Here is a 24832-nt window from a genome sequence, read left to right as displayed (position 1 = left end):
TTCAAGAAATGAAGTTGACTGCAAAAGTACCTTATGTTGCCTGAACCTGCCCATTGACTGCAAAAGAAGTCCCTTATGTGAAATCCACTGGAAGTTAATGAAATCCACTGGAAGTCGATCACATTCACAATATAAAAAGAAAATATTTACAATGACATGAATACTTTATCAATCGACTTTCTTAATTTGTATCATAAATGTACTTTATTTGATGTAAAATAACATCGTTTAGAAAATATGCTTTAGTATCAACAGCAGAACTAGGAATTAGACACCTTTATCTGATAAAAGCTTTCGAGTCTTAAACAAGTTCACATTTACTGTCTGCAAAGCAAAACCTCTGCTAGGTTATAGAAACCGATCGAAATCAAATTTGAGTAAGTAGTAAATTGTTTTTCAATTTTCCACATTTCGGTTGATTTTGATTTCCCAAATCGTTAAATCAAAAGGAGATTTATAAGCCTTAAAAGATCGTACGCGTCGAGTAAATATGTCCACTATTTTTTTAAATTGATACCCGGGGGCCTGATTATCGGATTCGCGGCGAATCGTTTTGTTAGCGAGGTTGCCATTCTTCAATGATTGCTTTCGCTTCCGTCTTCTTCGTTTTGAATTCGACCAATTAACGCATTCGAAGGCGAATTTGAAATATCATAATGTTTGTTGGAGAGTTTTAATTCCGACAGCTTTTTTTTTTGTGGATTCACAGGCGAAAGTGTTTATTATTATTCACTGTTTGATTTCGTGGATTCTTTCTTGATTGTAATTATATAAAAATGTAAGTTAGCAGTATTTAGATTTTCTTATAATTTATCCATAATCCACATGTGTTACAGAATCATAATACGTCAAGTGGAAAAAGTAACTTCCACTATAAATAATCTCATTTGTCTTTTTCATAAAAAGAAAATTGAGTCCATTTGAGGTGTGAATAGGAATGTTAAACGTGTTACTATGTCTAACCATAAAATGTCTGTTAATTTCCATTTTGTATTAAGTCCTTTTAGTTCTTAAGAATGGTTTCCCAAGAGATTGTCCCTGAAAAACCATATCCCTTTTCCGCCTGGTTGTTATGAAGTGAAACCACGTTTTAAAACCTTATTGTCTAGCGTACCAGTATTTTTTTGCAAAACCATCGTATGTACAGATGTAACATAAACTCATAAAATAACGGATTTTTTAATTTCTTATAAGAAGATTATATTTTGTGAGATTTGAGAGAAAATTGAGCTCTTTGTCAGTTGTGCAAAATGTAAAAGTGATCTTACAGGAAATATTAATAATTTTTTATATTGAACAAAAATATCAAGTAAGTTTTTTAATAAGGAAACTAAATATTGTGCATAATCGTGTTTCTTAAAGTTTTGTGATAAAATTATTTTTGTATTGCTTTTGTGTATATTTTTGTGAGTGATTTCTGTGCGTAGCCACTGGGATGTAACTAGTTATTTTCTTTCTTTTTTTGTTTTACGAAAACCTTATCAGGGGCAAGAATGTCAACTTTTGATGACTTTTTTCCTGAAAATATTCCATCCGATCTCGATTCCGAAATCGGAGATGTTGATGATGGTGACCAAGCTCAGTTTATGTGTCTTGGTAATGAAAATGAAGGAGACCTTCGAGCCTTGCGCATGAATTAGATCATGATTCTGAGGATGAAGTTCTACTTAGCGAAATAAGAGCTACGCAAATAAAGAATAATACTGTGTGAACCCAGATTCTCTAACTATAATATGATGGATTATTTGGCAGAGACTGAAGAGCTTATTGACTTGCTAGTCTTTTAAACTAACTTGTTTGCAGTACAAAAAGCTGGTGGAGGCGTCTCATCTTTTACTCCGACAGATGGTGAAATTTCAAAACTTTTTAAGCTATAAATCTGTTCATGAGTATAAAAAAAACTGCCAAGCTGCGTAGACTAATGGTCAGCTCAGCAAGAATTGCGTATTTGAGTCGATTATCTATAATTAAATTTAAGGGCATGGTGGTTACACTAAAAGAAGTTATTCTAGAAGTATATTTTTGTTAAAATTTATATTTTTAAGTTAAAAAAATGAATTAATATTGATAAAGAAAGTTCTAACATTGTTTTAACTTTAACAGATTGACTTGAAATTTTGAATATGTATTAAAAAATACATTTTCTTTGGAAGTATGTAAGATTTTTAGTATATTACATAGTTTATTCGTTATAAACAATAATATAGCGATTTTGTAGCCAATTTTTTACTTTTCACTTAAGAAGTGCGCCATTTGTCCAAAAATGTACAGCAAAAAAATGTATAGCAATTCCTTTATATCTGAAACGTTCGTCTTTATTTTTGGCCTTTAACGATAAAAATAAAATAAATAAATAAATAAATCGGGTGGCGCAATAGTCCATTGAGAACAAGGGCCTAGTGACTTACAACTCTCAACCATTCCTGTGTGCTAGTAATGTTGTCAGGAATGGAGGGGACCTACAGTTTATATGCCGAATCCGAACGGCCAATTTGAGAAAGCACTTTTTCATGACAAGAGTAACTCTTGGAGTATTTGTCAATTCCTCACAAGAGGCAGTACCCACGAAAAGACTTTAAATGGCATAGGCAGGGATCGAACCCAAGACCTCTGGCATGACAGTCCAACGCACTAACCATCATGCCACGGGTACTACTTTAACGATACCCGTTTTATAGTTTTCCATAATCGGCTAATGATTATCCGTTTACTTGAGTACGCTCAAACCGCCTCTCGTTTCGTTATTCTTTCTTATTCCTAAATTAAATTATCTTTCTACTTTCGTAAATTAGAAATTTCTCAGTTTATTGCGACACGATGAAACTTGTTATTTAATAAAATGATAACTACCTTTGTTCGCACTTTTTAAAGCAAAGTGTTTTTGAGAACAAATTATAAACACATTTTTTTAAAACTTTGAGATATTCAAAAATTGTTTTATTTAAAAAAGAAATTGTTAATCTAGAAACTAAATTTAACGTATTCACATGATTTTTTTTTGTATTATATTAATAAATATAATGTTTGGAAAACTGAATCATCTTAACAACACGGGGTCTTTAAAAAGTAAATGATAAATCGTCTATTAACTAAATTTACTTAATTTCTGCTTGATCATATCTTGATTTCATCATTCGTTTTATATATGACTTATAATCATCCCCAGGTGCAAATGCTGCAGATTTTGTTCCTAATCCAGCCGTTGCAGGACGTGCATCAGCCTAATTAGTAAACATACAAAAACAAAACTAATTTAGATCTTTCATTTTAAAAATGTAGTTGAAAGAAATATACCTCAATAATATTTGTTCGTCCTTGATTTTTACGACCAAGACCTTGGCCTTCAGACCATCCCATTTTTTGTAGAAGGCGATTGCCCACATTATTCTCACCAATAGGCAGGGCAGGTGTTTGTTGCTGTCGGGGCTTACTCGATTTGGTCATGTGTTTCAGTTCGTTCTCGAAACGCTCTTTACTCCGGTTTGGCGGAGGTGGGTCACTTTCACCGTATTTCAAACGTCTTTCTTTAGCTCGATCTCGGTACCTACATATTTTTGAGATTTTGTAAGTATAATTCAAAAGAAAAACATTTTAAATTACTTACGATAATGCATTCTGTTCATCGGAATCCGTAATGCCCTTTGACATGTTGTACTTCTGCAGATTTTCCTTATGTAAATTTGACATTTTTAAATGCTTGGTTAGAATATCCAAAGACTGGAAAGCTCTTTTGCACAGCAAACAAGTTAGCTTCTGGAAATCAACATAATCCTTTTCACTTTCCATGTGGGATTGTTGTTGATGTTGTTGTGGCTGCTGCTGCTGTTGGGGCTGTTGTTGATGGTGTTGCTGCACATTATCTTCATGGTCATCCGAATCAGACGCATATGAAGGCACCAATTTGCTTATACTTGGACTTGCATATTCTGCTATTTTTGGACGATCCTTCTTCTCCAATATGGAGAAACCAACATCTGCATAACCACTTCCAAGTGGTTTAACTATTGGTTCATCCAATTTGTGAGGTACAGTTGGCTGTGGGGCTGCCACATAAACCAAGTCTTTTTTCTGGTTCAGTTGTTTGGCCCATTTTTCCATGTCTTTGACAATTTTCTTTGCCACTTTGACTTTGTCGGGCTTATCCCGTTTACTCTCCTTTTTGGGCTCATCAAACTCCGGCGGCTTGGGCGCAGCTGGAATTGTGTCTTCTAATGCAGTTTGAACGGCTGCTTGTGCAGCAGCTGCTGTTGCCAACACATAAGTGCTCTTTCGCTGATCCCAATAGAGGTATGACCCGGTTTCATTGTTATAGTAGTACTGTGAATGCGCATCATAATAAAGACCGGTCGAGGGATCATAATAATATCCTGATGTTTCGTCGTACTGATACAAGGATACGTCAGGTGTAGCTGAACACAAAAAGAAAGATACAAGATCACAACAGAAAACTTGCAATGAAGATAAAAGTTAGACTTACGATATTGTTTATCATCGTTGCCTTTTGGTGGAACAACAGTAGCTGCTGCGATTGCAGCTTTCGTTGCAGCGGCTGCTGCTGCCGCTGCTGCAGCAGCTTGTGTTGCGGTCGTCTCAATGTTCTTCATCTTATTCTGTTTCCTCTGTATGGCTGAGAGTGCTACAGCTGCACCTGAATTGGCGGACTCTCCCAACTGATTGACCGACGGTAGATTCCCAAATTGACCTTTAGATATTTGAGTCATGTAATACTGTTTGTAGTATTTTAGGTAGTGTTCGTGTTCAGCTGGAGTCGAGGCATACACCGAGGCACTGTACTCAGCTAATCGCGGTACATCGGCAATTGTGTACTGATACGTGTTGGGATTGACAGTGGCAACAGTCACCATAGGATCTGGAGTTACATTGACGGTACTCTCAGAAACGCGGGTTATTTGACGATTTTCCGAATCCACACAATATGATATTAAAACTGGACAAACAAAAATGTATAAGAATGTTAAATATCGAAGCTAGACATACAAAAACCTTACCCTCTCGGTTGTCTATTTGTAAAGGTGGTTCCAATCCATTGAGTGCATTATGGGTGTTCATTGAATCGACCAGATTATCAAAGTTAAGATAACAAATTCCACGTGACGTCTGGGTTAGGGGATCACGGCAAACAAGTATTTTTGAGATTTTCGACACCAGATTGGGAACAACTTCTTGCATTTTTGTCAGAACACCCTCCTCATTGGTCAGAACATCCAAATTGCGTAGCATTATTTCTTCATTTGCAAAGAACATATTTGCAACCATAAGATAGATGGATGATCGATCAAGTTTTTATTTCGAATTGGCCAGGTGGAAAAAATTTGTTTAAGATTTATATTTTTATTTATTGTTTGAAATTTGTATATAGAGATGCTAAATGTTACTAGCGTTTTTATACTTTTAGTTAGGATGTTGCTAACTTCATCGCTTCCCTCGCCACCTTTTTCGCTTTCTTCACGGGATGCGCGGCATTTGAAGCATTTGTCACGTCTTTTGAAATTGAAAACGCCACACTACATAAATGGACACACATTTTATTTTCAAAATTTTATATAATAAAGGTGTTGATATTTTTTCAACAGTGTTTATTTGGAAGACTTACCTTTGCACAATACCAATCAGATATAAGCGGCTCTTTTAAGTAGCTGTAATATAAAACGGCCCGATGGTGATCTTGCAAAATCAATACACCCTGCAAAAACATCGAAAAAAGAAAATATCAGTTATTGATCTGTGAAATATTTCCTGACTACACAGTCACCGCCGTTAAATATTGATTCTAGTCTCATTGTATCATTCCAAATATTGGATTTTTAAGCAGCTCGTTCAACAAGCAATTGTTGATTATTTTCATAAAAGATACAGCATTTATATTATTTTCTTATTTTTTCTTGTTTTTCTTTTAAAAAATCTGGCTTAGCAGTTGTGTTTTTTTTTATAACTTTCTTTTTGTTTTGTGTTCAAATTTAAAAAACAAATAAACATTTAAATATGATTTTCTTTTAAACATAAAATTCTTCTTTTTCTTAAAATTTGTTTTTAACTTTTGATTTTAAAAATTTAATTTGCTTTTTACATTTAAAAAATAGTTAATTTATTATTTTTTTACAAATACGATTATAAGCAAATAAAAAAAAAGTAGTATAGTTGAAACAAATAAGGAAAATAATATTTTTTACAACTGCACCAGATTCAAGTGATACCTGCTTCAAATCCATCCAGCGTACGGCTTCTTCAACGGTTCTAAACTCGACGAAAGCAAAACCTCGAGATGCACCTAAATTTTAGATAGAAGCAAACACAAAATTCTTGTAAATTTTATTTAAAACAAAAACGGTTGAAATTTTGGTTGTTGTTGGTTTTTTTTTTTATTTTTTTGTTTATATTGAATATTTTTGTATATTTAAAGTGATTGCCAATTAATAAAAGCACTCGTCACATTAATTGTACTCAAGAGAAAGACAGAAAACAGTAGCAGAGACATTGCCTGGTGCAACTTTGTCTTTTGTTTAATTGCAAACAGTTTGCAATTGCATTGGAATCTTTTTCAAAGTCTTTTTTGGGATTTTTGTTTGTGCTACATTTGCATACGGTTTACACACACTTAGATTTGTATTTTGAATAATTTCTGTTTGCATTTGACAGACCGTTATACTTACGTACTTTGAATAAATTGTTTGTTTTTTTTCAATAGATTTTTTTTTTAATTTTTTAAGGACTATGATAGGAGGGGATATTTGAAAGGGAATTTATAAAAAATTGTAATTTAATATTTGTTGTTGATTATGCCTACCTGTTTTTCTTTTGCGAATTAGACGAATAGATGTCGCATACACTCCACACTGCATTAAATCGCTGGTTATCTGGAATCAAGGAAAACGTTTATGTTCGGTTATTTTTAAAGCGAAACGAATGTTATAAAAATAATTCATACAAATTCATAAAATAAACTAAATTTTAACAATAATTTGTTATGAGATGAAACCCCAATGAAGGACTATTTTTTAGGACCTTTAAATGCAGGATTATTTTTTATTTGTTGGAAATATAAAGAAAACCGCTTATTTTGAATATTTGAGTTTTGAACTTGAAACGAAAAATTATCAGTGATTTTCAAATGTCTTTTTTTTAAGACTATTTCCTGGATAAACTAACACATCCTTTTCCATTTGGTTTAGTCTTTTCTATTTTTTTCACTTACATAATACCAGTATAAAAAAAGGATCGAAGAAATTAAAATTATTGGTACAAACTCGTGACTCGCTGTTGACGAAAAGCCAAGTTTTTAAGTTGTTCGCCAATGTGTAAAATAAAAAAAAATAAAAACGACACTACAATGTATTTTGCATAAAGACATAGGTTTTTTAAAGTTCTAAAATAGTCGATCACATACAACGTATTAAAAAATATGACTTTTTTGGCTACTCGTTTTATTTCTTGTAGAATTGATCACAATGGACCAGTGAGATCTTGTGATGTAACATCAAGGCCTTATACATGAAATTTGTGGAAGTTGCAAATGTGCGAATTCATCATGGAAACTTGCATACAAACGATATGATGCTACAATCTTAACAGGGATTTTTGGTTTACATCGTTTTCCATTTTTTAAATCATGCCCTTAACAATAAAATAATCATCCACTAATTCGTTTAAAAATATCAATAATAATTATTTAATCAAAAAGACCCCAAAATGCATATTTTTTCAATTAGTAAGTTGGAAGTGAAAAAAAGCTAATTTCCAATTGCCGAGCAATCCAGTTGGAAATTTTCGACCTATATTCTTTAAATTTTCTTTTTTCCATTATTCATTGTGAAAAAAAAACAAAATCTATGGATTTTTTAAAAATGTATCGAAAAAAAAGGTTTCAAACTTGTGATCTGCTTGAAACGTCGGCTATATCTTCAGCTTGGTACAAATTGCGTTCTTTACATGTTAAAATCTCTTTAAGTATCATCGTTTAATGCAATATTACTTAGATATTGCTTGCCTCATATTTATTCTCTGTTGCCTATTTATTTTTACCAAGCCACTCGATCAATTGCCTTTACAACCCAATTAAAATATTATTACATTGGGCAGGTTCAGACGACATAAGAGACTTATTTTATTAATCTTATCGATTAAATTTCGCCCCGTACGTGGCTATTCGTTAAAAGGAATATCTATATGCTTATGTCCACAATTAAGGGATGCGGCCAACCTTGTAAGCGTGAGATTTTCACCCTTATTATAATAGGCGTTTTACTTAAACGACATTTGTCACTTTTCGTGGCGAGTCACTTTCTTGGCGTTTTAGAGTCGGTATTGTTAAACGCTATACTATGACAAATTGATAAACACAAGAACAAATTTAAATTTTTGAATTCAAGTAAAATTTCGTTTGAAGCAAAATTAAAATAAAAGGACAACAATTATTTTGGACTATTTATTTTGTTGAATAACACTGCTGACGTGAGTAATGTACAGGAGAGTTTTGACGACGAATTTAAGAAACTAAATTTAATGAGAGAAAGGCGAAAAATAAGATCGACATCAAATCTTTTGGATTTACCAGATTCGAAGTAAGTATCTAATACCTAAACATCATGTACTCACATCAGTGTATAATTTCTTGGGCTAATAATTCTATTAAGTTGTTTTCCAGAGTCGTAGTTTACTTTAGATTGAATAAAGACGCCTTGTTTATCTATTGAATGAACTGCAAGATAAGGTACCGAAAAGACGAAGCATGTTATCGGTGCCACTAATTTTAAGGCTTGCAGTTGTATTGAGATTCCTTGCTGAAGGCAGCTACCAAAAGGGTGTAGGCAATGACTTCAACGATGAGCCTCATCCTTAAAGAGATGCTTGATATTATAGAAGTGCACTTTTGCCTCGTTGGATGAATTCTCACTATTCAGACCAAGAAAAAAGAGAAGCAAAAGCATTTTTTTATGAAAATGATGGGTTAAGTTCCATCAGTTCCAATTGTAGTTTCATTGGGTCCGGATTCGTAACTAGTAAAAAAAATAAGTGAATATAGATGAAAAACAGAAAAAAAGAAAAAGAGGCTGGAATTTGTCTTGCTTAAAAGTTTATCTATATGCATTTTTTTTACCAAATTTGCGTAATATTTTTTGTAGATTTTATTTTATTGAATATCGAAAATAATTTTTCCTGTGAAATAAAATAATTTTGAAGCCAATTTTTTTTAATTGTTGAAATGCTATTTGAGTCGAAATTAAATTTTTACCAAATTTTAGTATTGTTTTTTTAAGTAGTTTAAGGCCAATATCTCAAAGTTTTGAAAAGAGATTTGTTTTGAAAGTTAATTTTACCAAGTTTTATTATTTTTTCTTTTAGGTTTTTATTTTTTTGTAAGAATATAAGTTTGAAACTATAATCTTAAATTTTTGAAAAGATATTTGAGTCGAAACTCAATGTTTACAACTTTGAGTAATGTTTTTTTTTTAGGGTTTTATTTGTTATAAAAAAACTGTCAATTAGATTTTTCTAAAAAATTTATCAGATTACGAAAACATTATTCTTTAATTATAAAATTTTCAAGGTGACAACATTTTTTTTACAGTTTTTTTGATTTATAAAAAAACTGTAAATTGGATTTTTCCTAAAAAATATATAATTCAAGTCTCTAGCGTTTTTGGTTCATGAGATATTTAGGGTTAACGCACCATCGAATATTCCCTCCATCATAAAGAGTTCACTATGGTTTCCTTGACATCGAAGGTGCCTTTAACAACGCGGACACATCTGCAATCACTTCTGCACTGACATCTCTAAATGTAGAGTTCGCTTCGGGAGTTAATTCATTTAATGCTTACTAGCAGAATAATTAACTCCAAACTGGGCAACTCTTCTAGCAGACGATTCGTTAATAGAGGGACACCTCAAGGTGGTGTTCTATCCCCTCTTCTCTGGAACCTAGTGGTGAATGAAATCCTAACTAGTCTGGATGCGGAGGGTTTCAGAGTGATAGCCTATGCGGACGACGTTGCTATAGCAGTTTCAGGAAAGCATCTTAATATCCTAAAAGAACTCTTACAAAATGCCTTGGACAGACTAATACTTTGGGCTGATCGGTGTGGACTGGGTGTTAACCCACACAAAACCGATCTGGTCTTATTTTCGAGGAGATACAAAATTCCATTTGTCAACCTTCCTTACATTAAAGGAATCCTAGGTCTTGTCTTAGACAAAAAACTAAATTGGAAACGCTTCGTACAGGAAAGAGTCAAAAAAGCTACTGTAGCTCTCTTTTCTTGCAAAAAAGCTATTGGTAATAAATGGGGTTTACAACCCAGAATCACGCATTGGCTATACACATCGGTAATCAGACCGATTTTAACTACGGTGTGGCAGTATGGTGGACTGCTTTAGAGAAAGGTATAAAAAGGGATAAGTTAAATAAAGTCCAACGTTCAGCCTGCCTATGTATAAGCATCTGCGAGATTGGACACCTTGCTCTACCTTACACCTCTTGACATATTTAGTAAACAAATAGCTGCAAGCACTGCTATTCGCCTCAATGCTTCGTCGCAGTGGACTAACAACAACATTGGCCACTCCGTAATTCTAAGGTACTTAGAATCAATTCCAAAGCACTCAGACTACACCATCCCCCAACTACAATTCGACAGGAATTTCCAGATTTCTATACCTACCAGATCTTTTTGGGAGGATAGGACATTCTTGGAGGATGAGTCAATCCACTTTTACACAGATGGCTCAAAAACCAAAGAAGGGGTTGGTGGTGGTGTGTACTCTGAACGACTGAAATTAAGTCTCTCATTCCGCCTTCCCAATCATTGTAGCGTGTTCCAGGCGGAACTTTTGGCGATTAAGGAAGTCTTGTCTTGGCTCAAAGAAAACGTGATATCAACATCTGATATCCGTATTTTCTCCGACAGCCAGGCCGCTATAAAAATCTCTGGACTCTGCCTCTACAAACTCTATAACAGTCCATAACTGTCGATCATCTCTAATGGAGATGGTGCAACAGTTTAATATTCACCTTTGCTGGGTGCCGGGCCATAGAGACATTCCAGGTAACTGTAAGGCAGATGAACTCGCCAGGAACGGTACAGTACAGCCCATCCTACCACGTTTGGCAAGTACTGGCATACCAATCGCTACTTGTAAACTGTTGCTAATGCAAGACGCTGAGAGGAGGGCAGGCACCAGGTGGACCAACATCACCACGTGTCAAGCCACAAAAAACATCTGGCCAACACTGGATTTAAAACGTTCAAGGTGCTTGCTCTCTCTAAGCAGATCGCATATAAGCTCGATAATAGGTGTCATAACCGGACACTGTCTAATAGGAAAGCACGCCACGGAATAGGCGTATTCTCAAATGACTTTTGCAGAAGCTATATGGACGAGGAAGAGAAAGAAACGGTTCTTCATCTTCTCTGCAGATGCCCTGCTCTAGCTCGAAAACGCAAGAATTACGTAGGAGAATTCTTTTTTAACGATCTAAACGATCTAAATCATATCGGTATAATCAGCCTCTCACGTTTCGTAAGGGACTCTAACTGGTTCCGTTGAGCTTAGGAGGAAGCCTCAAGATTCATGTGGTATCACAATGGGCCATTAAACTGGCCTAAGTGTGTCCGTTTCCATCTTGGACAGCCACTATAACCTAACCTAACCTAACCTAGGGTTAACCAAAATGTTCACCTTTTTTTTAAACTGTTACTGAATTGTCAAAGTACTTTTTACGACCATTGTAAATTTACTCTTATTGTTTTTAATTTTATTTTATAAGACTTGTTAAATTAGACAAAATTGCTTCCAATACAGGCAATTTCATTGAAAAGACGATTGGAAAGTTAGTCATTAAAAATGTTCTTTGTTTTCAAGTCAAGTGTACATATGTCAAAATATAAGTTGGTCACATTTTTCCATTTAACTAAATCTAAACTTTTTTTACTCTGCAATTTAATAATTGCTTAAATAATTTCAATTAAATTTTTGTAACTGTCAAGTAAAATAATGGATTTATGATTTGTAAAGGAGTTTTATTTGTACATAATAATATTTTGGTATTTTCTGTGCGAACAACTCAAGATAAACGTTGGATAAAGAGAGTAAAGTTTATTAAAGTTAATTTTTTTAATTTGAAGAGACGTACACTTTTTTACATACAAAAATTACTAAAATGTAAGTAATAATAATCGCAAACACTCTCAATAAAGCACCTGTTTTCGTTCTATATTATTAAATGGAAGAGGTGCTAAATCTGAGACATTCAACAAATAAATAAACATCCGCAATAGTTGAACACCTTCTTGTTTTATTAAACCAATTGCAGCACCTTCTCTGAATTTTGAGCAGGTACCTGCAACCTTAAGATCCATTGTGCCCTCTCGTATTCATAGAAATTACCCTGTTACTGTTGACTTGTTTTAATTTTCTGTGAAATTGAAGGCATTTGCTAATGTTTACGTATGTTAACTTATAATTTCAAATTAACACCCCTAGCAGTAGGTAATAAAATGCAAAACGAATCGAATTTCAATAAAAACATCAAGGCAAAAGAAAAAATTCTAAAGCGATTAACTTCTTGCCAATTTGTCTGAAAATAAAATATCAAGTTACTTACATCTGCTTCAGTTATATGCTGTGGAAGTCCTCGTACTATGACAGTATTGTTAGGGGAGTCGTGACACATTCCCACGCCATCATAGCCATCGCTATTATCATCCCTTTCGGATGAATGATAGCGCTTTGGATGCCGATGTCTATGGTCCCTAGGAAAATAATTTACGTCAGAAAAAAGCCAAGTGCACTTGTATGATTGCTATTACCTTCTTTCTCTGTCATTTCTCTCCCGATCCCGTTCATATTCTCGGGACTTGTGTCTTTCTTCAAAATGTCTATCCATTTCATCCATAAAATCAGCACCACCACCTCCGCCACCGGCCCCATTACGATGTTGACGGAACTCTTTTTCCCGAAGGTCCTCATAGCGTTCCTCTTCGAAGCGCTCTTCCATATAGCGTGCATCGTTTTCGTCGATGCGTTCAATGCGGCCCATGCCTCCCACATGATGCATCATTCGTTCGTCCTGATGATGATAGTCATCGTATATTAGCTCACGATAAAGATCATGTTCGGGACTCCGGCGGCAATAACGCTCCCGACTGCGAGAACGTGGCAATGGGGGTGGTGATCTAGTTCTACGTCTGCGCTCATGTTCTCTGCTACGGTTTCTGTTTTTTTTTCGTATGTATATATATATTCATTTAATGAAATTTTAATTGGATTAAGGATAATTAAAAAAAAAAGAAATGAAAGTTTTGTTTTTTGTTCATACCTTGACCTCGAACGAGATCGACTATAACGCCTATGATCCCTGCGGCTTCTGTGTCTACGGGGTGATTCAATACTCCTGGACCCTGTTTATAATCATTATGAATTATTCATTTTTTAATGTTTAATTAAATTTAATTAATTTCATAATCCAATTATGATTCCTTCTAATCCATTTTATTTTATTTCATTTATTTTTTTTTTCACAACAAAGATGGCGAACGTACTTCGATCCATTTCCATGAATTTGTTAAAATTGGAATGCAGTTTATGGCTGTCTTTTCAACAATTATTTAAAATGAACTTGATTATATTCATTAATTTTATTTATGCAAAGGAATTTTAAAATTTTTAATAGAAGTTTAGTATTTTATGATGGAAAAGAAAATCAATAAAAATTTTCACGAAAGAAAAGTCGACGGCAACTTTTTTACGTATACGTATTGTCGTCGGCAGCAATGCTTTCTGAATTCTGAATGAAAAATGAAAATTGAAGTGACGTGATGTAATGAGTGTGTTCAGGTCGAAAATCTGATTGAAAAGTGCTGCTGTCACATTAATTTAAGTCCTTGCGGAATCCTTTATAAACGGACTGTTCATGTAATTGGGCAGGATTGACTCTGTTCATGTAACTGGGTAGTTGTGATAACCTCTTAAAGAAATAAAACGGCAAAGAATTGTTTGTTGCAAAACTACGATTGCTTCGTTGCTGACGGAGCATGTCTTTCAAAAGCGAATCTTGCCATTTTCAAAAATAACATTTAGATGACAGCTTTAAAAGTGACAATAGTCTTAATAATGCGCTATTCAAAATAAAACATATTGAAAAACCCCTTATATCCGAATTGCTTAACTCAAGTTCAGTCACAAGGTGTCGAATTGGATTTATTGTTTATTTCAATCATGTATGTCCAACTTTTCCTACATTTGCACATGTACTTCTTTTGTTTAAGCAAGAGACAAATAAAACTAAGTATTTATTTCTGATTCTTTACAAAAAGTGCTTAATGTAGAAAATGTATTTTTTATATGAGGTACACTTTATTTTACACTTTATAGGTCATCTGCAGCAATCTTTTTAAATACTATGTTCAACCAAAATTTAACTTTTCCTCACCGCTAAATTTATTTTACTAATCGAAATCACCAATTCCGATTTGGAGTATTTGCTAGTTTCGGTGTATGCAAAGAATTCCCAGAAAAAATTAAGCATGAACAAATATCAGAAAATAACTGTCAAAATCAACCATTTTTGAGCGTGATGTAATCTTTTAATATTACCTAATTTAAAATAGAAAAAATGATAAGTTGCTCTAACATTACTATAATTATTATTTTTTTACACATATCTATCCAATAAAAAAGACACGTCGAAATTCGTGCAATTTTGACAACTGGTCCAAAGTATCGAAAAAGTATAATAGTGTCAGAGTGGCCTTAAAAATATGTTTATCGTTGAACTTCATCTAAAACTTCTGCTTCTGAACTCATTCATTTCTTGACCGCTGACAGCTGGTGGTATTTATTTTTCGTTATAGATTTCCGCAGACAAGAAAAAAAAAAGAAATTGCACCAAGAAAAACAGAGATTCTTTTTTTTAATTGGTAAAACAAATAAAAACAATCTCATTCAAAGTGATACATTTTGTATTCCATTGTAATTTGTAAGTAGAAATCTGCATTGTATTATTTTTCATATCACAGGAAAATGATTCATAGTCATCCTCTACATGATTGATGAGTTTTTTTTTTGAAGCTTTCTATTCTTTGCTTTGTTGCTTTTGCTATTGTGGGCGTTTAAATTAAATAAAAATATTATGTCTTGTTTGGAATAATCCAGTTTTTTAAGATTCTAACTTTGTGTTAAATAACTATCGTTCACAGATGGATGGGCGTAGCATAAATAGCGATATTATGGGAGATAATGAGACGTCACCGATAGCTTCGGCTCGGTCAAATATGTTCCAAACATTTGGATCTCTATTTGGCAATGGAGGTAATGGTCCTATACGTCGTCCAGCAACACCACAATCTGCAGATGGCTATGTTGAATTCGGCATGACCGATCCAGAGAGAAACGGACGAACTCTGGGAACATTTGCTGGGGTATTCTCACCTGTAGCTCTTTCTATGTTCAGTGCTTTGGTGTTTATACGTGTTGGTATGTTTTAATTGAATTTTAGTATTAATTATTAATAAATATAAAACTTATTTAACTGTTAATGATGATGCTAGGGCAAATGAACAAGTATGTAACTTAATGTTAATCCTATTTCCTGCTCAGATAAAGTCTAAGCAGATAAAGAACTATAGACTTAGCACCCCAAATAAAGGAGTCTAATAATAGAGTTGGTATTCTGGCATTAAACTTAATGAAGTTGTATAATCGAACTGTTTTTTAAAAAAGTACAATTGGATCCTTTAAATATAAAAAATACTGTTAAAGCAATGTTAATCCTATTTCCTGCTAAGATAAAGTCCAAACAGATAATAAACTATAAAAGTAGCACCACACATAAAGGAATCTGTTTATAGAATTGGCATTCTGGCATTAAACTTAATGTAGTTGTACAATCGAGTAGTTTTAAAAAAAGTACAATTGAATCTTTCAAAAACAAAAGATACCGTTAAGTTTCAATTGCTCGAAAAACGACCACTATGATTTCTTTTCCTAACCTCTGAAAACATTGTTGACATTTTTTGAATTGCAAATCAATATCGTTTAAAGATCTCAATCTGATGAATTTAAAATCAAAACTTTTATTTATAAACAAAAAATTGTATTAAGTTACATTTTGTACATTTTTGATTTTAAATGCAATCGCCCCTCCGTGATTGGAAATACCTTAAAATTAAGCGCGTAACAAGTAAGCTCACCCAGCCTTCTTAATCTTATCTTCAGAATTGACCCAAATCAATGACTGGAGCCTTTTCACACTTCTCCTTGGCGAGTTTGACGTACTTTTCGGCACCAACAAAAGACCACAAATGGAAGTTCATCATACCAACTTTTCCAAAGTAAACGGGATGGTATTTGGCTAAGTTGATGCGGTGATTGTGCATACCACCAGCGTTACCGCGACCTCCAGAATGCTTGCGGTGCTTACCGATACCTTTGATACCAGTCAGACCTTTACTCGTAGATCGACTGATTTTTTTTTTTCATTTTCGTATGGCTCGCGTACACCTTATCAGTCATCAGCCGAATTTCGCTCGGGCGCTGTCGGCTGAACTTGGCCGAACGAACCAAACATATAGAAAGGAAAAAGAGCGCGTACACCACTGAAAGCGACATCGTCCTAAAACGTCCGATGACGCCCGATAGTAACCGATCAACCGACATAATCCAAAAATGTTTCATAAAGTTTACGAAAAAAAATATTAAAAAAATAAACAACAATTAATTAATTGTATTCACAACAGGCTACCTCTCTGGGATAAATTTTCAAAAACTTATAACAACAGAGACATGGCTAAAGAGCTGTGGGTTGAAGTTTCTTCAGAGATGGGACTGACTGTTCCGGGTTTAAAGAAAAAGTGGAGAATTTTGGGGGACAACTTTAAAATACAAAATACAAATCGTGATGGACTTGAAGCTGGACTGAGGAGTGCTTTGTAGACAATAATTTTTCTGGTACCTTTTGTACTATGAACTTAAAGTAGAGGTTTTTGAAATAAAGTTCTGAATTTGAAATTCATGACAATTGATATGTTGCCTGACCCTGCCCATTCCATTAAAATTGCCTTAATTTGAAGATAATTTTTGGCAGCTAGCCAATCAGATACCAGAAACTTGCCTTACTTTCAAGTCCCTTATGTCGCCTGAAACTGCCTGTTGTCTTTCTATACGATACTTCTTGGAAAAAACATCGTTAACAAGTTAAAAACATCAAAGAGCTTCGTTTGACTTACCAGTATACAAACTATAACAAAAATGAAGACATAAATCGTCAAACCCAGTTCAAAAACCTTGCTTTCGACCACAAGTGACTAAAATCCAAACTGGAGTTATTTTGTATTAATTTATGAAACGAAGAGTTTTCTTCGTCGCAGTTTGCTAAATTTCAACCATAAGACATGTAACCGGTAAATGGGTGTTTCATAGTAAAATGTTGTTGCTTTTTTTTATTTTTGTAAAGTGTAAATTTACTACAAGTCAAATGAGACTAATTTTCATGCGGATGCTTCCATTTAATTAAGAGATCCAACTCAGATCATTCGAAAAAATTAACAAGAAGGTATATAAGAGTAAAATGCTCTGGACTCTTAAGTAGTATTGATTTGAGAAGATTGAGATTGATTTCACTTTTGTACCTTTTTTCTTCGAAAGCTAAGAATAGGCTTTTGCCCGCCGAGTATCAATAATGATCAAACGCAGCCTACAACCGCTAGAAAAGCAACATGTCTCAGCTTTTGTTTATTTATTTTTTCAGGTTTCATTGTTGGCAATGCAGGACTGTACGTGACCCTCCTTCAATTTGTTATCGCTTATCTAATTCTGCTATTCACTGTGGCGTCTGTGTGTGCCATTTCAACAAATGGAGCCGTTGAAGGTGGAGGTGTATACTGTAAGTTAAAACTTATTAAATTCAAAATGGTTCTTGACAAAAAATATATATATTTTCAGTTATGATAAGTCGAACTCTTGGATTAGAATTTGGTGGTTCTATTGGTACATTATTCTTTTTGGCAAATGTTGTTGGCTGTGCTATGGCTATAGCTGGATGCACGGAAGGAATTATGGAAAATTTTGGTCCTGGTGGATATTTTACTAAGGGTAGTAACGGATTACCTGACGGCCAGTGGTGGAGATTTTTCTACTGCACCATCATCAATACTTCTATGTTAATTGTTTGTTTAATTGGAGCTGCAATGTTTGCTAAAACATCGGTTATGATCTTGGGAATTGTAACTATATGTTTATTTTCAACTTACATAAGTTTCCTAACCAAAGGCATGATGGAGGTGAGTCTACAGATCATTTGTTATTTTTTTAATATTCTTTTGGAGATAAATGAATTTACTTTTCATTTCTTATTTCTAAAGGTTCACATTCCTGAAGATAATCATTTGCTCAATAATTCAAAAGTCTTCAACTACACGGGCTTATCGATGGAAACCTTGAAGGGTAACTTGTACGAACACTATGGACCTGATTACACTTCTGATGGGAAAACTGTAAACTTTGCCGTGACCTTTGGTGTTTTATTCGCTGGTGTAACTGGCATTATGGCTGGAGCTAATATGTCTGGGGAGTTAAAGAGTCCTTCACGAAGTATTCCCATGGGCACGCTTTCAGCAGTAGCGTTTACTTTCGTTTGTTATATTGTTCTGTCTTTTCTAATGGCACTTACCACCCCACACAAACTTCTATGCAACAATTACTTATATCTGATGCCTGTCAATTTCTGGCCTCCATTCATAGCCATAGGAATACTCACGGCGACATTTTCAACGGGTTTAAGCAATCAAATCGGATCGAGTCGTATTCTAGAGGCTCTGGCAAAAGATCAAGTGTTTGGCCCGGTTCTTAATTTTGTGACTCGTGGAACATGGAAGGGCAATCCAGTTGCAGCTGTACTCACCAGCTGGGTGTTGGTGGAAGCGATTCTTCTCATAGGATCCATGAACAGCATTGCTCAGATTAACTCTGTTCTGTTTATGTTGTCTTATTTGTCGACGAATTTAGCTTGCTTGGGAATTGAGCTCACTGGTGCACCGAATTTCCGTCCTCTCTTCAAATATTTCACCTGGCATACGTGCTTGATCGGGTTGTTGGGAACGTTGGTTATGATGTTCGTCATAAATCCAATATACGCCTCGTCCAGTATTATCTTGTGTCTGATTCTTGTGATTGCATTGCATATCTTCTCGCCAGCATCGCAAGGCACTCAATGGGGATCTATATCGCAGGCTTTGATGTTCCATCAAGTGAGGAAATATTTACTTATGTTGGATCCACGCAAGGAGCATGTGAAATTTTGGCGACCACAGATGTTGCTCTTGGTGTCAAGTCCAAGATCTTGTTGTCCACTTATTGATTTCGTAAACGATATGAAAAAGGGGGGTTTGTATGTGATTGGGCATGTGAAGGTTGGAGATTGCACAGCGATCACGGATCCAACCATCGAAGAGAATCAAATGTGGCTTTCACTTCTGGATCATATGAAGGTAAGGAGTATTTTTCAACAGGAAGTCAGAGTGTTATATATTGAACTCCTACAGGTGAAAGCTTTCGCAGAAGTAACTCTGGCGAATTCAATAAGAGAAGGCGTTCAACACTTAATCCGACTGTCGGGTATTGGAGCTATGAAACCGAACACCATTATAATGGGATTCTATGATTCACAAATTCCTAAAGATTTCTTTACACTGTAAGTTTTCTGATTCTCTTTGGTTTTTTAGTTGTCTAAAAAAATCGTATGTCTTTTATCTTAGTGAAAATTCATCCTACAAAACTAAGGAATTCAACAAAGGTGAATGTGAAGCTTTTCCTGTTCGTAATTGCCGCGAAGAAAAACCCATGACTACTCAGGAATATGTAGCAATTATCTGTGATACATTAAAAATGAAAAAGAATATTTGTTTATGCAGACACTTCCATCAATTGGATAAGAATTTCATATCAAAGTAAGAAATCAACAAAATATGTGTTTTTTGTTTTTTTTCTCTCTGATATTTGTTTGTTTTTTAGGAGCAATCACATCAAATATATCGATGTCTGGCCAATTAATGTCTTCGATCCAAATAGTGTGAATCCATTTGATGTTGTATCGTTGTTTATGATGCAATTGGCTTGCATTATAAATATGTTACCCAAATGGAAACGATTGACACTTCGTGTTTTCTTATGTGAAGCTAATGGAACTGCATCAAATATGAGGTTTGATATTAAAACATATATACACAATTTTCTAAAGGTTCAAGTAATGCTTTAAATAATTTTTTTTTCTAGCTCTTTTGATACTCAAATTCCACAAATGGACGTGTTTCCGAAAATGAAACTTCAACAATCATTGAAGAACTTAAGAATTAATGCTGATATATTTGAGGTATGATGAGCATTAAATAATAAGTTATATATATTATAAGAGTAGTTTTTTAAGCTTAGTAGGTTTTTTTTTAAATTGTGATAAGAAAACAACCAACGATGCTTTTATAATACCAAAGGTTAATTCAAAGCTAAGAAATCTAGTCACGTGAATTCAAAAGATCCAAAAGTGTAGCCACGATTGTTTTTAGCTTGAATTCAAAAGATCTAAAAGTGTAGCTATTTTTTAGTAAAAATCTCATTTGCGAACAGCAACATGGTTTTGTGAAAAAAAGATCAACCGTTACTAATCTCATTACATTCTGAAACATATGTTCAAACGCTTAAGAACAAGGTTATGAAGTTGACTGTGTATACACTGACTTTTCTAAACCTTTTAACCAACTTATCCACGGAATTATTTTATTTATACCTTGAAAACTGATCCTATGAGGTAAAATTTAGAAATTGTCATTTTACCCCTTTCGTTGCTCAATCTGGTGTTCTACAGGGAAGCCATCTTGGCCCTTTTCTATTCATCCTGCCTATTAGCGACGTGTCGTCATTTCTACGCTCAAGTGAAGTTCTTATTTTTGCTGATGACATGAAAATTTTTAGGATAATAAAGTCCACCCAAGATCGTATTCTTTTACAAGCCGACATTGATAGTTTCACAATTTTGGTGTGGCAAAAATAACTTTACCCTCAACCCTTTAAAATGCCAGACGATAGCTTTTTCTAAAAAACGAATCGGTAGTGCATTTGATTATTGTATAAAATTAAATTAAAGTGGGTGGCGCAACAGTCCGTTGTGAACCAGGGCCTAGTGACTTACAACTCTCAACCATTCCTGTGTGCGAGTACTGTTGTCAAGAATGGAAGAGACCTACAAATTTGGACTAAATCCGAACGGCGAATTTGAGAAAGCACTTTTTTATGACAAGAATTACTCTTGAAGGATTTGTCAATTCCTCGCAAGAGGTAGTACCCGTGAAAAAACTTTATATGGCACAGGGGGATTGGACCCAAGACGTCTTGCAAGACATTATGACACGGGTATTACGAAAATAAGTAGTACACGAACTGATCATGAAAGACTGGAATAACAAATTAAATGACTATGCAGATGATGTTGGTTGGTATAGCGGTATTCTCTTCCAAAAAAATGATGATCGAAAATATTCTATAAATCATCTCGGTCTTTTAACTGATCTTTAAATATGTTTTAACAGTATGATTGCCTGCACTGGACACAGCCTTTAAACCTTGACAAACTAAACAAAGTCCAACGAGCAGCCTATAACTTATATGGATAAAAAATTGTATTAAACAAAAACGATTGGGTCCTCTAAATGCTAAAAACATTAAAATCTTTGTGCAAAATTGACCTCCTACATGGGTGAATGCTTCAGTTTTAAAAAAAATTAGGATTTTCACTTTTAAGTAGATGGCTCTTAAGTTTATGATGGAGTTTTCGCAATCTTGTATTCTGACAGACTAAATCTCACAGGGTTTTCCAGTCGAATTTGTTGGCTTGCAGATCTTCTATTGCTCCTTACAATATAACCTGTAATCTCATGCAACAACACCAATAATAAAAAGATCCTGTCAGAGCTTAATTTAAGCTATTCTAGGCATATTTTTTTATAATAAGCGCACACTCAAAGGGATAACACTACCCTTATTATATAGACACAGTGTGAGCACTAGGAAAGGGTGAGAGAGGTTGAAAGGAGATATCGGTGTCCATTGGGTTTGAATTAATGAATATTGCATTGGCTGGGAAAGACAGTGTGAACGAATCTCTGTACCTGACGGTACGACCGAAGTTGGGCTCGAGGGTATATTGATGAGCATTCCTAGAAGAGCGAGTATTACTGTTGAATTGTTTAAGGGAAGGAATGCAACTGGCTATTTCTCTATAGCATACATCTTTAAGATAACGGTAAAAGATTGTAACGTAAGCGACGTATGTAAATGATCTTATGATGGTAATATCACCAATCAATCTAAATGCCCTACGTTCAATACTCTCCAAGAGGCTTAAGTAAGTTGCAGGAGCAACAGCCCAGTTATGGGAGTTATACTCAAGCTTTGGACGTATATAAGTCTCGTTGATAACAGCCAGATCAGAGGGGGAGAAAAACTTCTTGCATCGCCTTAGAAAACCCAAACATCTTGCGGAATTTTTTGCGACATCGCGTATGTGATCGTTCCACAAAAGGTGGTTGTTGATACACATACCGAGAATATCGAGATGTTCAGTCTCCTCGACGGAAGTGCCATCAATGCCGCTTTAACGATACAAGTTTTTTATTCCCCATTGTACAATGATGTTTAGGTCGGAATTTAATGAGCTTATCATATTTTGTAGTTGCTGTCCCACATCCGAAGAAGAGGGATGTGAATCTGAAAACGTATATAAAAAGCTAAGCGTATTAGATTAGAAGTTGCAGACAGGATCATTAAGAAAAATGAGGAAAATTGTTGGAGATAGAACAGAGCCCTGGGGCCCACCAGCATTTATTTTTTTTTTCAGGCTTGAATCCATCTAATACAACTTGTATTGAATTTGTCTTAGCAGACAACTTGACTTGTAAAAAAGAAGCAATTTATCACATTCATTGTTCGTAGGCTGACCTATCTAACAAACTCAGTCATAAATAGTTTCGCACTCTTCATAAAGAGCTCCAAGTAGTTAAATAAGTTGTGAATATTCTCTAAATATGTACATGTGTTATCAAATCGGACAAAGAATTGATCTAAGTATGTAACTCTTTTTTTTTTTGAGGCAACAACCAATTTTACCTAACCTTAAAACAGTTTTAAGTTACTGTAAAGTAAATATGTAGTAATACATTAAAAATAAAGTCCAAACCTTTAATTTGATAGTCACACTTTAACCATTAAGGCACGAACCTTTAATCTACTAAATAGCCTTGTGTTTGTTTATTTAAATCAAATTTCTTATTTACATATTTTGTTTTTGAGATAAGAGTCAAGATAAAAAGTATTCACTTTTCATTTACAGATAGGAGAATGGAGTAAAAATACTGATTTTGTTCGTCATGCATCTATTCTCAAACAGTTTACAAACTGTGCCGAATATGATAGTGAGCCAATTACTGAAGAAAATCTAAATCGTTCTAAGTTGTATATGCAAAGGTAAGAATATTAAATTTTGTTTAACTCAATTTCTTAACATTTATTTATTTTTTTGTACTAATTTTAGAGTAAATCAAATTATACGTGAAAGATCAGATCAGACAGCTGTGTCTTTTATCTATCTCGCTGCACCACCAAATACTAATGCACCTCACTGGCAAGAACGCAGTGAACGTTATATGGAATTACTTTCCGAACTAACAGCAGAACTTCCTCCGACAATTCTAGTGCATGGCATCAGCACTGTTACGTCGACAACTCTCTAAAAATAACTAAAAACAAATAAATATGTATATTTACTCATAAGATAATTATTATCAATAGATTTATAAGGACTTTATCAACACAAAACTCACAACACCTACACAAAAGCTATGAGCTACTATTATGTTTATTATTATATTATTTTGACTTTGCACGTTTATAATTTAATTAGTTAAATCTATAGGAGAAAACTAAAATAACTTTTTCTTTTTTATTTTGCAATACAAAATGTATCAAAAGCATTTAAACAATGTGTATTGAATGATAATTATTAATAAATTCGGATAACTTAGTTAAATATTTATATAAATAAACGATGATGTTTTATGCACTTTTTGCCGAATAACATACCCATAAAAGTTATTTTCGTATAACTCATGTGATTTGATCATAAACAGTATTTTGTTGAACATTTTTTTTCAAAATTTATTCTTAACTAATATGCTTAGAAAGTATGAAAACGACAAACAAAATAAATTGTAAAATTGTAAACAGTTTCTTGGAATTGTTTGTTATTATATTTTCTATCAAGACAAAATTTACTTTTGTATTATTTGTACACTTATGTATAACTGCAACTTGAAGTTCTCTTTATTTTTTTATAGAATTGTATACTAAACAATAAATATTTTTTTGTTTGCAAATAAACTATCATTCCGTGGAAGTACACTCAAATTATGATGTTGATAATTTTATTTGAATGACGCTTGCGCCTGAAACTTGTAGATTTGCACTTGTTATGGTTGCTTGTAACTTGTTTTCCCATGAACAGGTTTAGTAGAACAGGAAAACCTACAACTAATAAGGATTTTTTAAGCAGCAAATAAGAAAAGAGCGTCTTAGGATGCTTCGAGAGAAAAATTCTTCGGGTGATTGTTGGTCCCGTACGCATAGACGGAGAATGGAGGAGAAGATATAATGACGGGCTGTACGGGCTGTACAGCGACACTGACCTAGTTAGCAGAATTAAAGTCCAACGGCTTAGATGGCTAGGTCATGTAGAGCGGATGGACATCAACGCTCCAGCCCAGAAGGTCTTCGA

General features: G+C 34.1%; 2 protein-coding genes across 2 annotated transcripts; one reads left to right on the top strand and one right to left on the bottom strand.

Annotated features, from left to right (window-relative positions):
* Positions 1 to 2922: 2922 nt before the first annotated feature.
* On the bottom strand, positions 2923 to 13792 carry LOC129949770 (RNA-binding protein 5-A-like). The gene is made up of 13 exons (XM_056061413.1): positions 13560 to 13792; positions 13337 to 13418; positions 12828 to 13232; positions 12623 to 12770; positions 6806 to 6875; positions 6216 to 6289; positions 5615 to 5704; positions 5411 to 5525; positions 5010 to 5246; positions 4478 to 4948; positions 3605 to 4409; positions 3295 to 3544; positions 2923 to 3221 (listed from the first exon to the last, which is right to left on the bottom strand). The coding sequence occupies exons 1-13, from the start codon at positions 13573 to 13575 to the stop codon at positions 3096 to 3098; spliced, it is 2889 nt and encodes a 962-aa protein (XP_055917388.1). The 5' UTR covers positions 13576 to 13792; the 3' UTR covers positions 2923 to 3095.
* A 1042-nt stretch (positions 13793 to 14834) lies between these two features.
* On the top strand, positions 14835 to 24465 carry LOC129950167 (solute carrier family 12 member 9). The gene is made up of 11 exons (XM_056062012.1): positions 14835 to 14995; positions 15216 to 15492; positions 17765 to 17899; positions 17959 to 18296; positions 18378 to 19502; positions 19557 to 19705; positions 19770 to 19961; positions 20026 to 20214; positions 20287 to 20383; positions 23393 to 23526; positions 23594 to 24465. The coding sequence occupies exons 2-11, from the start codon at positions 15216 to 15218 to the stop codon at positions 23790 to 23792; spliced, it is 2835 nt and encodes a 944-aa protein (XP_055917987.1). The 5' UTR covers positions 14835 to 14995; the 3' UTR covers positions 23793 to 24465.
* The last annotated feature ends 367 nt before the right edge of the window (positions 24466 to 24832 follow it).

This window comes from Eupeodes corollae, chromosome 3 (genome assembly GCF_945859685.1).
Source record: "Eupeodes corollae chromosome 3, idEupCoro1.1, whole genome shotgun sequence".
Classification (NCBI taxonomy): Eukaryota; Metazoa; Arthropoda; class Insecta; order Diptera; family Syrphidae; genus Eupeodes; species Eupeodes corollae.
The sequence above is the reverse complement of the archived record's forward strand: the minus strand, read 5'-3'. Positions and strand labels throughout refer to the sequence as shown.

Bases quoted from the DNA above. Each gene is read 5' to 3' on its own strand.
- LOC129949770 (XM_056061413.1), bottom strand. The intron at 12,771-12,827 runs GTAATAGCAATC...TTATTTTCCTAG, and splicing joins AGAAATGACAGAGAAAGAAG to GGACCATAGACATCGGCATC. The intron at 3,222-3,294 runs GTATATTTCTTT...TTTACTAATTAG, and splicing joins GACGAACAAATATTATTGAG to GCTGATGCACGTCCTGCAAC.
- LOC129950167 (XM_056062012.1), top strand. From the start codon at position 15,216: ATGGATGGGCGTAGCATAAATAGCGATATTATGGGAGATAATGAGACG. The intron at 18,297-18,377 runs GTGAGTCTACAG...TTATTTCTAAAG, and splicing joins TAACCAAAGGCATGATGGAG to GTTCACATTCCTGAAGATAA. The intron at 20,384-23,392 runs GTATGATGAGCA...TTTCATTTACAG, and splicing joins TTAATGCTGATATATTTGAG to ATAGGAGAATGGAGTAAAAA.